At 37.7% G+C, this 14,588-nt stretch overlaps 1 protein-coding gene across 7 annotated transcripts in view; it reads left to right on the top strand.

Moving 5' to 3' along the window:
* trpm3 (transient receptor potential cation channel, subfamily M, member 3) overlaps positions 1-14,588 on the top strand; it is a 146,146-nt gene that overhangs the window by 27,887 nt on the left and 103,671 nt on the right. Inside the window, exon 1 of one of the 7 annotated variants that reach the window (XM_058774985.1) lies at positions 6,458-6,692. The exons of the other annotated variants lie outside the window; for them this stretch is intronic. Within the exon in view, the coding sequence (XP_058630968.1) occupies positions 6,558-6,692 (135 nt within the window). The 5' untranslated portion in view covers positions 6,458-6,557. Of the gene's footprint in view, positions 1-6,457; positions 6,693-14,588 lie in introns of those variants that run through there. 7 annotated transcript variants of the gene reach the window in all.

Genomic DNA, 14,588 nt, shown 5'->3' with positions numbered 1-14,588 from the left:
GAAAAGTGGTGTGAGGAGATGGGGGAAGAGAGGGGTGAATGACATCAACAGTCTGCAGGTGTATGAGCTGATGCTCATGGTGTGGAGGTATAAGTGGCTTCGGCCACCTCTATTAAAACTGAAAAAGGCCCTTTTGAAAAACTGAACTGCTGTTCTGGGGTCATGTGATGTCTTTTGGACTTCATACAGACTCTGATCATGTGGCTTCAGCCATATATGTTCCTTTTCTTCAACATAAGCATTAGGTTATTAAGGTTTCTGAAAGTTTTTAATTAATCTTGCTGTTCTTATTGTTTATTTTTAGTTCATCAGTATTAGTTGACTAAAATTCTTTTTTGTTTTACTCTTGTCCTGTTTAGTTTGAATTCTTGTCAGCTCTTTTAAGAGCTCAGTTCATCTGCAAATTGCCTATTTCATCAGGTTCAGCTTAACTCCATCCAGTCCAGTTTGCATAAGTTAAAATAGTTAAAATATATATATAGATTTAGCATTTATATTTAGCGATTATGCTTTAAACAGTTTCATTTAAAAAATCATCTTGAATGTAAAAAAAGTGATATCAGATGCACTTTTTTAATACTCTTTTGTGAGTTAGATTTTGAAAGCTCCATTATATGCCACTGTGCATTTACACTAAATGCATGTGAAATGACTGCATTTGCTATTGAAATAAGCTAATTGTGCTTAGAATATAGGATATATTATAGTGCTTTGGGGAAATTTGTGCAATGCATTTTACTTGGCTTCAGATGTTCTTAGATCATTGGTCTCAAACTCAATTCCTGGAGGGCCACAGCTCTGCACAGCTTAGCTCCGACCTTAATCAAACACACCTGATCCAGCTAATCAAGGTCTTCAGGATTACTAGAAACTTGCAAGCAGGTGTAATTTGGAGCTGGTTGGAGCTAAACTCTGCAGAGCTGTGGCCCTCCAGGAATTGAGTTTGAGACCACTGGCTTAGATTTTGCAAATATACATGCTGTTCTGAATCTTTACATTCCTGTTTCCCCTTCTATATAGAAGACTTTATAAATCACATTTGCATAATAAGAAGTACTTATGCTTATAAGAAAAAATATTGATAAGCAACAGCTAGATCAATAAGATTTTTCATTATATTCACCAGCTCAGCTCAGGTGCATGGGTTTGTTTTATGTGATGGCCATCTAGTGTTTGAATAGATGCATCACACACAGATTTTTATTTGTTTTTGTGTGTGTGATTGAAGTTATTTAAAATTTAGAAAAATGAGGAGTGGGGAGAAATCAGAGCATGGAGTAAGAATGAGCCTATCAGAGAAAATATGAGGATGTTTAAAGGATAGTGCTCATGATATGGCTACAGGAGAAATATAACAAAAATGTATAGATATCAGACATGGAAGAAATAAGGAGAGTAATAATCAAAAGACTTTAGTGGCAGTGAACACAGTTGATGTCAGGGTTACTAAATTATTATTGTGAAACAAGCACACAGCCTCTGCAGTCCCCAAAAACAAGCAAGCGACACACATTCCCATAATGTCTTCCATTCCCGGGTTCAAAATGGCAACAAAAACTATTCTGGTGCACATTTAACCTATGTCTATAATTCAAAGTGACATTAAGTAGCACGGTGCACATATCTCCAAGGTTATATTCTTCCATGATTATTCACGTAAATGGGCTGATGTTACTATAAAGCCAGACAACATCACACTCTCAGAAATAAAGGTACAAAAGCTGTCATTGGGGCGGTACCTTTTCAAAAAGTACACTTTTGTACCTATTAGGTTCAAATATGTACACATTAAGTACTAATATGTACCTTTAATGTACCAAAATGGACCCTTTTGGTACAAACATGTATCATTTGAAAAGGTACCGCCCCAGTGACAGCTTTTGTACCTTTATTTCTGAGAGTGTAGTAATCATTTTACAGAGTGCAATGTTACATAAATAGGAAGTATGAGTTCCACAACCGGATGGAAAAGCCTGAAGTTGTATGATACATCAGGAAGAAAATCTTCAACCTTTGCTAAGCGGAGATTTGACAATAGAACACACAAACACCCAGATACCCTCGGTACATGAGGCAGATCACATATAATCACCAGCGCTTTTTAAAACTAAAGAAAGCAAATGGCTCATTATCGTGATGACCAAAAATCGTTTGATTTTCACCGCCCACAACCGCACAGCATCCATCAACATAAACAATCTCTGCGGCTCTAACAAGCATACACTTCATACATAATTAGACCTTCTGGTGGGTACGTAAGAGATACAAATACAGTGTAGCTCTATTAGTGATTGTTATAATGTGTTCTAAGTGAGTCTATATAATGAAATATGGTATAGAAAGATAGTGATCATACAAAACGGGTTGCATATAATGTCTTTGACAATGAAACAGCAAGGGTGCAAAATCACAAAGCATTCTGCGGAGATTAAAGGATGATATAGTGTGCTAGGAACGTTCACTTCTGCGACTGTTTCAAATTGGCTGGGACTGTCATGCTCCCGAACTAATATGGCTTTCGACCGGAGCTCATTAAAGAGACAGTTCTCACTCCATCATCCCTTCTGAATAATGATGAGGGTGCTTTGCTATAGTCTTTACAGATTTCATCACAAATGCATCACCCTGTTGGACTTATTGGTTGTGTAGTAAATCGTCATCATTGCGACCTGATAAGTGAGCAGTTTTGGTAGCACTGGGTGTTTGTTAAAGTCTGTTTTCAGGGGAGATTTTTTTATTATTTCAAACTTTTTGAAAATCCTTTTGTTTTGTTGGAATACTGTATGTTTTTGTTTTGCTTAAAATAGTGCAAATGATTTTATAAAAAAATATTCAGAGCAATATTGCAGTGCTTAAAATCACACAATGATGGTCTCAATGAATCCATTTTCCGGAGAGACTTTTTTTTATTGCACAAAAAAAAAGATAAGATTGGGATGCTTTTGGGTTTTTTTCCTGCTCATTTTTGTATGTTGGTGTGTGTATATATACACATATATCTCAACAAGCATTTTCTTCATTTTGACTATAAATAAAAGTAGTACATCTTTAAGCATTTATTGAGCCGTCAAGCATTATTTTACACTGAATCATTGCTCATAATGGGATCTGTCCTGAAACTGACATTTGAATCAATACTTGTGGGTGTGTGTCTGACAATGTTCAACACCTTACATGTACATGCACATTCAAATATATTTGCGTGCACACACATAAACAGATTGAAATACACAAACATACTGTGGAACATAATTTCCACACCTCTGTTTTGCGGCGAGGAGGTAGTGACATGTAAACAGTGTGTGATTGCTTTTGTGTAGGTCAAAAAGTAATTAGATGCTGCTGTGAATTGCTCATTTGTGTGTGTGTGTGTGTGTAATGAAGACCTGATCCTGATTGTGTTGTGCAGATGTTGTGTGACGCATGCTGAAGTTAAATTCTTCTTGTTAAGTGGTTGACTTTTACTCTAATGCTGCTTTCACGTGCTATCGGAAATGTCCTGTTTCCCACTTATGAAGTCGTGATTTCGAGCTTGTCGTATTCAAGTGCTTTAATGTCGGAAAGAATAAAATGTAGCATCCCATTGGTTCACAGTCATATAAACATTCACCGCGTTATACATGCAGTTCGCTGACAATTCTGGAATTTCGGTCAAATACATGCTTATTTCACTGCTTATAAAACATACAATATGTTGTGAATATGTGCATGATCGTTCATATCTAGCCTATAAATACTCTACTTTAGCGACAAGACAAAGGGATGTAGTTGTTGTGAGAACAGCATTGACAGCAGCAATGATTGTCCCCTCCGCTATGTTTAAAGTTTATGACCCGCCCAACTCGGAAACTCGGGTATCAAAATTATTTCCGAATTTCCCAGTAGTAAATACGACTTGAGAGGCCGTTCACGTCCAATTTCCGATTAGGAAACCCGTATTTACACTCTCAGAAATAAAGGTACAAAAGCTGTCACTGGGGCGGTACCTTTTCAAATGATACATGTTTGTACCTAAAGGGTCCATTTTGGTACATTAAAGGTACATATTAGTACTTAAAGTGTACATATTTGAACCTAATAGGTACAAAAGTGTACCTTTTGAAAAGGTACCGCCCCAATGACAGCTTTTGTACCTTTATTTCTGAGAGTGTATGATAATTCCGATAGCACGTGAAAGCAGCATTAGCTACACTCACTTATCACCAGTCTGAAAGAAGCTGGGGGTTTGGCGTGTGAATTTATAAATAGTTTGTTGGGGCTTGTCTGATCACATCCATGAATGTGTCAATGTTTTTCCCCCAGTATTTTCAGTGTCTGCAGGCACAATAATTTAATCCTACTTTTCAGATGCTGTGATTTTCTAAAGAGAAAGAGAGAGAGAGAGAGAGAGAGAGCGCAATTTTTTACGTCTAAATTTGAACCCAATATCTTGTTTTGTTATTAGAACAGGGTCGCTCCTTTTGTGCGATCTTTTAAACCTGTGTGTGTTATAAGGAAATATATCTAATTAATTAAAGGATATTTCAGGCATTCAGAAATATGCTCTTGCCAGGCTCAGGCACTTAAGGCAAGGTAGGTTTATTTATAGCACATTTCATGTACAATTCGAATAGTAAAACGAAAGATATCAAACAATTTTTACAATTATTTAAGATGCCAATTAATAAAGAAATTAAATAGAGTAATACCTTTTATTTCAATTTCAACTTTATTGATTATATCTTGATTTATTACACAATTAACAGGATGGAACCTGACAATGAAAATAAAAACAGTGTTCAGGAAGGTGCATCTTGAATAATTTATTACTTCTGTAATATTTTGAATATTGGATTCTAAATTTATTTTAAATAATATAATAATATAATAAATTTTATTTAATAAATGAACATTAATAAAAGCACCCCATTGTTTACTTAATTGTGACATTATGATAAATCTAACTCATTTGATTTCCATCTTTAATGTTTTTTTGAATATGTTAAGACTTGGGGACATGAAAATATACTGCATAGTAGAATGACCTTCCACGTGGTTATTGCTGTCACATAAACATAGTAAACATGTGTACAGTGTCTTCATGCTCTCTCTGTTTAAATCCCATTCACTAAACCTCTGTATCTCTGGGAGCTTCTCTCGCGTGTTGTCAGATCTGATTGGAGGACAATCCTCTTTCCACATACCTGCACATTAAACCCAATCTCCCACAGACACTGGTAAACGGAGGTTGCTATGGATACACACCTTGCCTTGAAGAGTTGCATAATCTTCTCACCATCTCAAGATACCTTGAGTGACAGGAGAACCCCGCATTCAAGGAGAAAGCAGGAAGAGGAGGAGCTTCCCACTCGGTGCGCTACTTAGTATTCCATCCAGGTCTCTGTGACATCTCTCACATCTGCATGTCCAGGTGATGCCTGTGGAGAGTGGGGATTGATTGTTGAGATTCATTATTACGATCTGATCCTCAGGGATGCCGACCTAGTGACTGCAATGCATGATGGCCAACTCTTCCACCGCATTCTCTCCATTTCTACCGTTCCGTTTATTTGTATTAACACTTCTGCCTCAGGGAGAATTTTTTCCCTAACATGTTTTCAGAAACATTGGCGGACTGTATAACAAATGCTGTATTATTAAATCCATCCAATGGAGGGGAGCAGTTCAGTCCAGTACACCGAAGAGACATTTTTTTTGTTGTTGCGCTCTCTCTCTCTCTCTCTCTCTCTCTCTCTACTCCATTATCCTTTCGTTGGTCAATGCGTCATATGTTTGGAAAGGATGGAGTGTGCGGGAATGGAGGAGGAGGGGGCTTTAGAGGAAGAGAAAAGAGAGGGAATGGAGGAGAACAGGTCAGAGGAGTACAAATAGAAGACACTGGGAGGGAATCAGGGGAGTCTTTCCTCAGTTTTTCATTTGTGACCCGAAAGACCTAAAACAAGAGAAAGATGTGGTATTAAAATGAAAAGAACACAATCCGTCATTCCTTTCCATCTGCTTTCTAATATTCCTCATCAATTCCAGTGCTTTGCCTTCACAGCAACTCTCAACCTCATTTTACAGCATGATCTCTTGCATCTTTTTTTTCCCCGTTTCTTTGTTAACGCATGCTATCATTCATGTTGCTTCCTTCCATCCATCTCTTTCTTTCCTCTCTCCCCTCTCTCACTCTCTCTCTCTCTCTCTCTCTCCGGGTTCTTCAAGACAGTGCCGCTCTGCTGCTCTACATCACAGCTACTGTTTCCCACTCTCCTCTCTTCCACTCAGCTTCGCTCCTCTTCTCTCTGCTCCTCTCCACTCATTCAGACCGCATGCTCCCAGTCATCTCTGACACTGTTGGGTCTGTGTGGCCAGTGGAAGTGGACCCGGACACCCTGAAGGTGTTTTCCCGATCCAGTGGATCTGTGGGGAGGGGAGGGAGGGCAGGGAGGGTGCAGGTGAAGAGCTCTGTGTCGGAGGGAAACAGGTTACGCGGCTTTGCAGCAGGGGCTGAGGAGGGTCATGCTTCATGAGTTAAGTGGATTTCGGACAGAGACCCCTCACGCATCGCCGCCCCAATGTGGGGCCCTTTTCCGGATGGCGGGAACGTCCGGCCAGGAGCGACGAACCAGCTGGATGCTCCTCGGCCACTCAACTGGACCATACGGAAACTGTGCCATGCAGCCTTCCTTCCGTCTGTGCGCCTGCTTAAGGTACCCGTGGGATGGGCAGATACAGGGGGAGGAAAGAGACAGTGAGGTCTTTTGAAAGGAAAAATATTTAGGAAATATTCGTTTTGGCTTGCACTGATTGAATTAGTTGCTAAAAATCAGAAAAATATACTAGACATAGAAAGAAAGCTATTTTTAACACAGATTTTCAGTTTAACTGATACATAAACCCTCATCATGTGAGTACAATGACCTATGGGATTGATTCTCTCTGAAGCATTTTCATCCGCTCGGAAATTCGGTGCTTCTTAAGAGCTTTTTCTTGCAGTGCGCTGAAGCAGCTAACTTCTCTGTCTTATTTGATAATGACAGGTACTCTGCTCATGTGGAAGTGTATTGTCAGAGTCTGAAGTGTTGAGATATTGTAGCTAAATTAAAAATTGCATTGCATGGTGTGCAATAAGTGCTGTCAGCCTCTCAAGAATAATGCTTTATTGCTTACCCACAAATCACTTGCAACTTGTACATCCTTTACATTACAAGTATAGCATTTCACACGAATCAGAAACTTGTCAGTTGTATGCATGAAAAAGATTATTACCGCTGTTGTGATATTTTTGCACAGAGGTGTGAGCTAATAGGTAGTAATAAAGCTTTACCGCACACTTGGGACCATGATAGTTGCTTTATGAGAAGGAAAGCTCCAGAGAGATCTCTGCTGGTAGTATAGTAATGCATCCCAGTTTGTAATGCAATTTCTTCTTGTGTTAAAGTCAGTGATGTTCTATTATCAATTTTCTGCTTGTGTTATAGTAATAGTACAGTGTGGATCGGTCACAGACAGTGCTTACATTCGTTTAGCACTCCCAGGAGTGAAATCCTCCCCAGGTCATGACTCACAGTGTTATGAGTGGATCATTATGTTCTTGGTTCAGTGTTTCAGCTCTGGAGGTGTAGTATTACAAAGAACTGTTACAGCGTGTCGTGAGCTGCTTTTCACACTGGCTGTGAAATGCAGAGAACTGGATCTTATTCGCACTTCCAGACAAAAGAAATGACTAGGGAGTCACTGGCTCCTAAAATGAAACATTAAGGAGCCAAATGACTTTCGGTTGAAAATGTAGTGATTCGCATGATAAAGATGGTTGTTCTCAAATGCTTTAGTTCACAGAGTGAGTTTCTTACTTCAGTTACAGTCACTGCTTTGTGCCGTGATGAAGGGTTGTTTTAGTAGGTAGGCTATGATGATTTAAGTTTTATAGACTACTTGGGTGTTTTCTATTTGTATGTAGTATAAATTTGTGCGAATTTAATGGCACCACTCTAATGACCCTTATTGTTTTGTGTCTTATAAAATGAACAAATAAAAAAGTAAAAGTGTGAGTTCCTGTGTAGGTTTGCCCACACAAAGTTCCAGTCTAATCATCATTACAATTGGGCCTCATATTGTAAAAACATGCATTTTTTAGTTGTTAAGTATAGCATTAATCATTGAGTACAACATTTGTGAATATGTTGTGAATATTTCTTTAATTTTATGCCATATGAATGGTCTGGATTACATTCATGCTATAGAACATTCTTTTTAATGGTTGTGAAGTAATTACTAATGCAAAAAAAAAATTATCTACTATGAGTATGTAATTTCTGATTCAAACCAACTCCTACATTGCAGATTTCCAGTTCACTAGCCAAAAATGACATGCAGTTTAGTGAGGGAATCAGGGCTTTTAAACTATTTATTAAGTGTGTCTGATTCAACCCACTAACTCACAAGCGAGTTCGATGTTGTTTCATGAATCTTTTCTGATTCATTCATTAAAAAAGAACCTGTTTATTCAAAAGAACCATAGCGGGTGGTGTCTGAATGTTCGCAAACATTATACTGTTGTGAGCTGTTTGGAATTTGTTTCTACTCCTGATTGATGTGAGTATATCTGTGATTTGTTCATGAATCAGACATAACAACTTGTCCTGGGTTCATTTTTGCAGGAAACACTGGCATACTGATGTGTGACGCAACCGCATATGCAATTGTAATGTACAGATTAAAAATAAAATAATTGTTGCATATTTATATTTTTTGCCAGCGTTATAACTGTTTACGTTGAGTTTGGATCTTTGCTGTTTTCATAGCTGTAAGTGTATTTTGCTGTAAACATTGTCTCTTTGCTTGTGAGTTTAAATCGTAAGAGTATGAGATGTGCTTGTGTTTTGCATAATACATTCTATTGCTGAGTTACGTAACAATGGTGGGCAGGAATTTAGATTGATTACGGTTTTCCAATGCAGCATATTTGACCTATAAGTTGACTTTAAGGTGAATGTTTCTGATTAGGGTTAGAGAGCAGATGTAGTTTCAGCTGCAGGTGTTCTGTGTAGGTGACTGACCAGAGGAGTTGAAGATTGCAGGCTGCAAAGACTGATGCCCTACATATGAGATTATCTCAGAGATGAGTAAACAGCTGTGTTTGCCCAGCTCTGCTGAGGTGTAGTTTGTCAACAGAGCACCAAGGAGGTGGTTGGGTATTTCACTATTTGTGCATGTAATACTATGAATATATGTGTGTGTGCATGAGGTCCAACAGCATAGCAAACCACCAACCTTCCAGATATAATGAAAATACCTCAGAGCACGGTTTGTGACTGATGTGGCTGTATCCGTCATCGCACTGGAGCTAATCTAATTTGCTGATGCCTTCGTCGGTTATCAGGGAACACTGGTAATGAGTCAGATGCTTTGGCAGGTTGCACCAATTTCACATGGTTTGTATTCCCAAGTGTCTATAGAAGTGGATATGTACAAATAGTCTCCCTTTGTAGAGCTAAATTCTTTTTTTTTTTTTTTTACTCTCACTCATGGCAGTCTAAATCTATATGCTGTTATTTTTTCCATGTAACACAGTAGAAGGATTTTTTAGTGTGTTCATACACTGACAGTTTTTAGTGTTGTCAAGCTCCAAAAAATGTCAGAATTATTAGTGCATATAATTATATAACAAGTTTTCAGATCTCATACAATAGCATTGTGTGAAGAACAGATGAAATTTAGCATTATTTAATAGACAATATTGTCCTTCACTGCAGTTTTCCGGTTTCATTTTCTAGCTTGCATAATGTATTCTTATGCAACACTTTCAAAAACCAGTGTCAATGATGTCAGGACTGTGACAGTGTGGCATCATTTTTAACCTGAACAAGATCAGCAATGAGGTTTTATCATATAGCTTCGGAAGACTTGGAATACAACACATAATATACTGTACATAGTGTTTATATGGTTTATGCTGTAGAAAAATAAATAATAGCATACATACTCATTGTTAGGTGAACTATTCCTGGTTGTGTGTAGGACTCTTTAGGTTATGGGGAGAAAAAGAGTATCTATGATGTATCTTGTTGTGTGCTGGATTTTCTTTCTTCTGAGTTTATGATATTGGACATTATCCAAACAGTAAAGTTGTTTGCTGATGTGTCTATTGAGATGCAAATTAATGTAGCGATGTAACACTTCCTCCCCAAACAAGCATTTCTGTGTGTCTGCAGGTGTCTGTGTTCTCAGACTAGAGGTCTGCATTCCCGACCAGATTTCTTGCGACACGGGATTAAATTCCCGAATAAAACATGGTAGCGGTCGGTAACTCTGGTGTAATTTGAACGGGAGCGGGCGGTTTAACAATATCCTGTATCCTATACACGTTTATTTATTAGTCTATCTCTCTTTCTTTTAGTAGAGGAAATTTAAATGTGAGATTCTGGAAACGAGATCTAAATTTAGCGGGAACGGTCGGGTCGGGAAGAAAATTATTCTAAGCGGACAGCGGGTGAACAAAAAGTGAATATATGGCGGGAACGGGTGGGTGCGGAATAAAACCTCGCGGGAGCGGGACTTAAAAAACAGTCCCGCACAGACCTCTATCGCAGACTGTGATGTATGAGCTGTAGACCACGGAGAGAAATTTGATCACATTTTGTGTGTGTGTTCATATTTGAAAAAGTGTGTTTTTTGGTCTAACAACTGTTGCATAATTTGCACAAAATGTTTATTTAAAGTTTTATAACAAATTTCATGATCCGTTTAGCAATTGCCAGAAAGAGATGTGTGCAATTGGATTAGATTGTCCTCAACGGCTTAGTGTATTGTTTAAAGACATCTGTCAATTATGTGATAATTAAGATGAATTAGATATGGGCATGCTCGATGCTGCAGTGAAAGTGAGAGAGTAAATCCTGAGTGGAAACATGCAGGCATGCATACATACATACATACATATATATATATATATATATATATATATATATATATATATATATACATATAATTAATGTGCATCATGTTAACTCGTGGCTTTTCCTGTGAAAGTGAGGCAGATGTTTTTGTGTGTGGTATTAATATGGTGAACTGAATCCACTGAATAGTTTAATTAAATATTTCCTTAAATTTTGTGTCAGAACAAATTCCACATACTTGCAATGCTCCGTGAATGAGGTTTCATATGTCCTACATATTTCTTATATCTACTAGCCTGAGTAAACTCATTATGTCAAATACGTTATTCAGCCAGAATAGCACTAAATATTTAATTGTCACGTTCAAATATTTATTGTCAGTTTATTTTAAATTATGTATTTCCATTTGCATTAATATTTAAGATTACAAGAGTTACATTACTATCAGTATAAAGAAAAATATTTAATTCAAAGACAAATACAGTCCTGCTTTCCTCATGGTGCATTAGAAGAGTGAAGCTACATATCTCCACAGCAAATATCTTCAGGGTTGGTGGCAGGTGTTGGGACTATATACTGTATATTGAATATCATCTCAGTGACACACTCTGACAATCTCATCTCTCTCATTCTGTCTCTCTGTGGTTCACGCTCATGTTTCTTTTTTCTCCTTTCGTTCTGTACTAAAGCGTATTTACTTTAATATACTTACTGTGTGGAAAAGGATTGATGTAGTGATGAAAAAGACCGGATTTAAATTCTGCTGTACACTGAAATTCAGGACTTAATATTTAGAGAATCACACGACCACACAAATAGCTATACAAAAAGAAAATACTCAAAAGGATTAAGCCAAACAAACACATTTTTCATGCACTGACATCTCAGCAACTTGGATTCAGAGATGTATTAATCAATTCAGTTAATTTATTCCTGTACAAGACATGGTAATAAATGCATTAGCTCCTTAACAAGCCGAATCCAAGTAAATCTTTGTCAAGTTTCCATTTTTCATTTCACTCAAGGATAAGTCAATTGCACATTTACTTTGTCTTGTAGCTAATGTGAATTTTATTCAAAGACTTTTATCTTAATTTTTCTTTTTGGTTTTGAGTGTATGGTGAATTGAAAATACACCTTTCACTTTCTCCTTTCTCCACCTTATTCTTCAGACATTTATTCAGACAGTGAGGAATTCAATTGTTTTGGGGATTTGTGTGTGTGTGTGTGTGTGTGTGTGGCAGAATTAATGTAAAATGCTGATTGCAGCAAACTCTTGTAAATGGAAAAGTTGACATCTCGTCCTTTGTGATTGTAATGGCAGGAAGACCGATGCCTTGTAATAAGAAAATGTTGAAAACTATATAATGGTTATGCATCTAGGCTTATGCAAAGTTTGCAGCTGTAATTTTGGTATGTCTGACCTAGATATTAGAGTTATTGAGCTTCTGTTCTGGCCTCTGCTGTTAGTGTACCGAGGGCTTTTTTGGTAATGTACCGTCTCATGAGGTGTTCAATAAATTTATTATAAATAATTCACAGGGTCCTTAATGACCTCAGGTAGGACTGCTGCTCTGATTTCAGTTACATTATTATATTCAGTTAAAAGTTAATTGTATGAGAAAGTGGGCAGCTCATCACTGGAAACACTGCATTTATCATTATTCACTCAATCAACATAAAAGACAGCCTGGTAAATCTTCACTTGAAGAGTGACTTTCTGACTCACCGGTCTTTGATCACAGAGACCTTGGACAACAAAAGACTGACCTTCCTTTGATAAATGATGCATGGGTTTTAAAAGCGAAAACATCTTTGTGTCTAAATAAATACAATTTGCATTGCTTGAATTAGCCATGACTCTGCATATGACTAGAAAAATAGCACTAACATCTTTAGAAAATGTATAGTAAACGCTTGGACGATCCTTGTATATTCTGTTCTTTATTCTTTTGAATATTACTATCAAAACTTATAGGGATAGTTCGCTCGAAAAATAAAATTATTTTTCTTAACTTTAAGTAAGTTCGAACATGTATGACTTACTTTCTTCTGTGGAACATAAAAATGAACATTTTGAAATATGTTTTGACCATTGATTTATTTTGGGGTTACCTATACCTGAATTCTTTTAAAGAAAAAAATAATAATAATAATGAAGTTTGGAATTAATATTCTATGATTTCCCATGAGATTATCCTCAGATTTCCTCACAAAGACAACAGAAACTGGCTCTCCATATGTTAGTCTTTATGCAATATATTGGTTTGTCTCTGGGCTTTCAAAGTTTTCAAAGCCAATAGTATTCTTTTCAGAGTTTTCCTCTTAAACTAATTTTGGTTTGAAATAAATGAGCACCATGTGCTTTTATTTACATAGTCTTGAACAGAGGACAAAAACAAAAACAAAGCATTGCATCAACAAGCAGCTCCTCCTGGTTTCCTGCCATTTCCCTGGAAAACATTCACGGTTTCAGTGATGAGGTGAAACGGGACAGTCTTCCCTCCCTCTTTCTAAATGGAGGATTTGGAATTAGCTTCCCTCAATGGGCAAGTCATGAATGGGCTCTGAACAGGACCGGCCCTTTGAAGTTGGTCAGAAGTAATAAGCTTCCCTCGTCTTTAAAATGTGCGGTAAAATGTGCTGCATAACCATGTCAAAGACGTATGCAATGAGATTCTCAGGAATGGAAATCACTTTTAATCTTTTTTTCCTTTGCTCTTGTCTTTGCGCTTGCAAATGGTCTCTGGGCGCCTGATCCGATCAAGTATATCCTCCTCATGCTTGCTTTAAGATGCCCTGTCAGCACATTTGATAGGTGTGAGGCAGTCTTACAGTACATTCTTAGTGTGTGTGTGTGGATTTACACTGTACGATTTGTGTGGCCAGAATAAATTGAATGCGTGAACACACAAAATGAGAGTGGAACCAAGGGCTATTTTCAGGAACCCCTCTCTTTCTTATATCTCTATATTGGATGTTTGCGTGTGTGTGTGTGTTCACACACAGTCCCCACATTTCAGATTTAATGGATATTGGACTTGTGCTCCAGTTTCTTTCTCATTCCTTAAAGTGTGCTATTTCTGTCTCCTCACCCTTGAATCCCAGATCCAGCCCTCCACCACAGCTGTCCCTGGCTCACCACACCTCTTTTTCACTCAATCACTCCCTCATGTTCTCACAATCATCCCTATCCTTCCATGTCCTTGATTTATTCATTCATTTCCCCTCCTTATGGTGTTGGACAGCATGTTATCTCATTTTTCTGTGGTGTGAATGACATGACGTGTCTGCGTAGTCCCAGCCCAGCTTAGAATAACTTCCACCGTTTCAGGAATAGAAACACATGGGGCTTCACCCTGTCTGCTAACAAATACCTCCTTCACACCTCATGAAACTGAAGATCCCATCTGAATGGTAAAGCTACTGTAAAGGTGAGCAAAGGGCATGATTGGATTGTTTCACTGTGACAGCATAGAGAGCTTGTGTTTATCTACTGTATCTCTATCGTAGCTTTCTGTCACTCAGTTGTTCCCTCAAACGATCTATCTATCTATCTATCTATTAGGGGTGTAACGGTAATTGCTTACGTCACATTGTTGGAAATGTTTCTGTTTTAAACCATTATGGCAAGCCAATGGATTTCACATAAGCAACGTGCAAACTTTGCGCAAGAGTTACGCCAGTGAATGTATTAATCTCAATCAA

Source organism: Onychostoma macrolepis, chromosome 05, assembly GCF_012432095.1.
Source record: "Onychostoma macrolepis isolate SWU-2019 chromosome 05, ASM1243209v1, whole genome shotgun sequence".
NCBI lineage: Eukaryota > Metazoa > Chordata > Actinopteri > Cypriniformes > Cyprinidae > Onychostoma > Onychostoma macrolepis.
The sequence above is the reverse complement of the archived record's forward strand: the minus strand, read 5'-3'. Positions and strand labels throughout refer to the sequence as shown.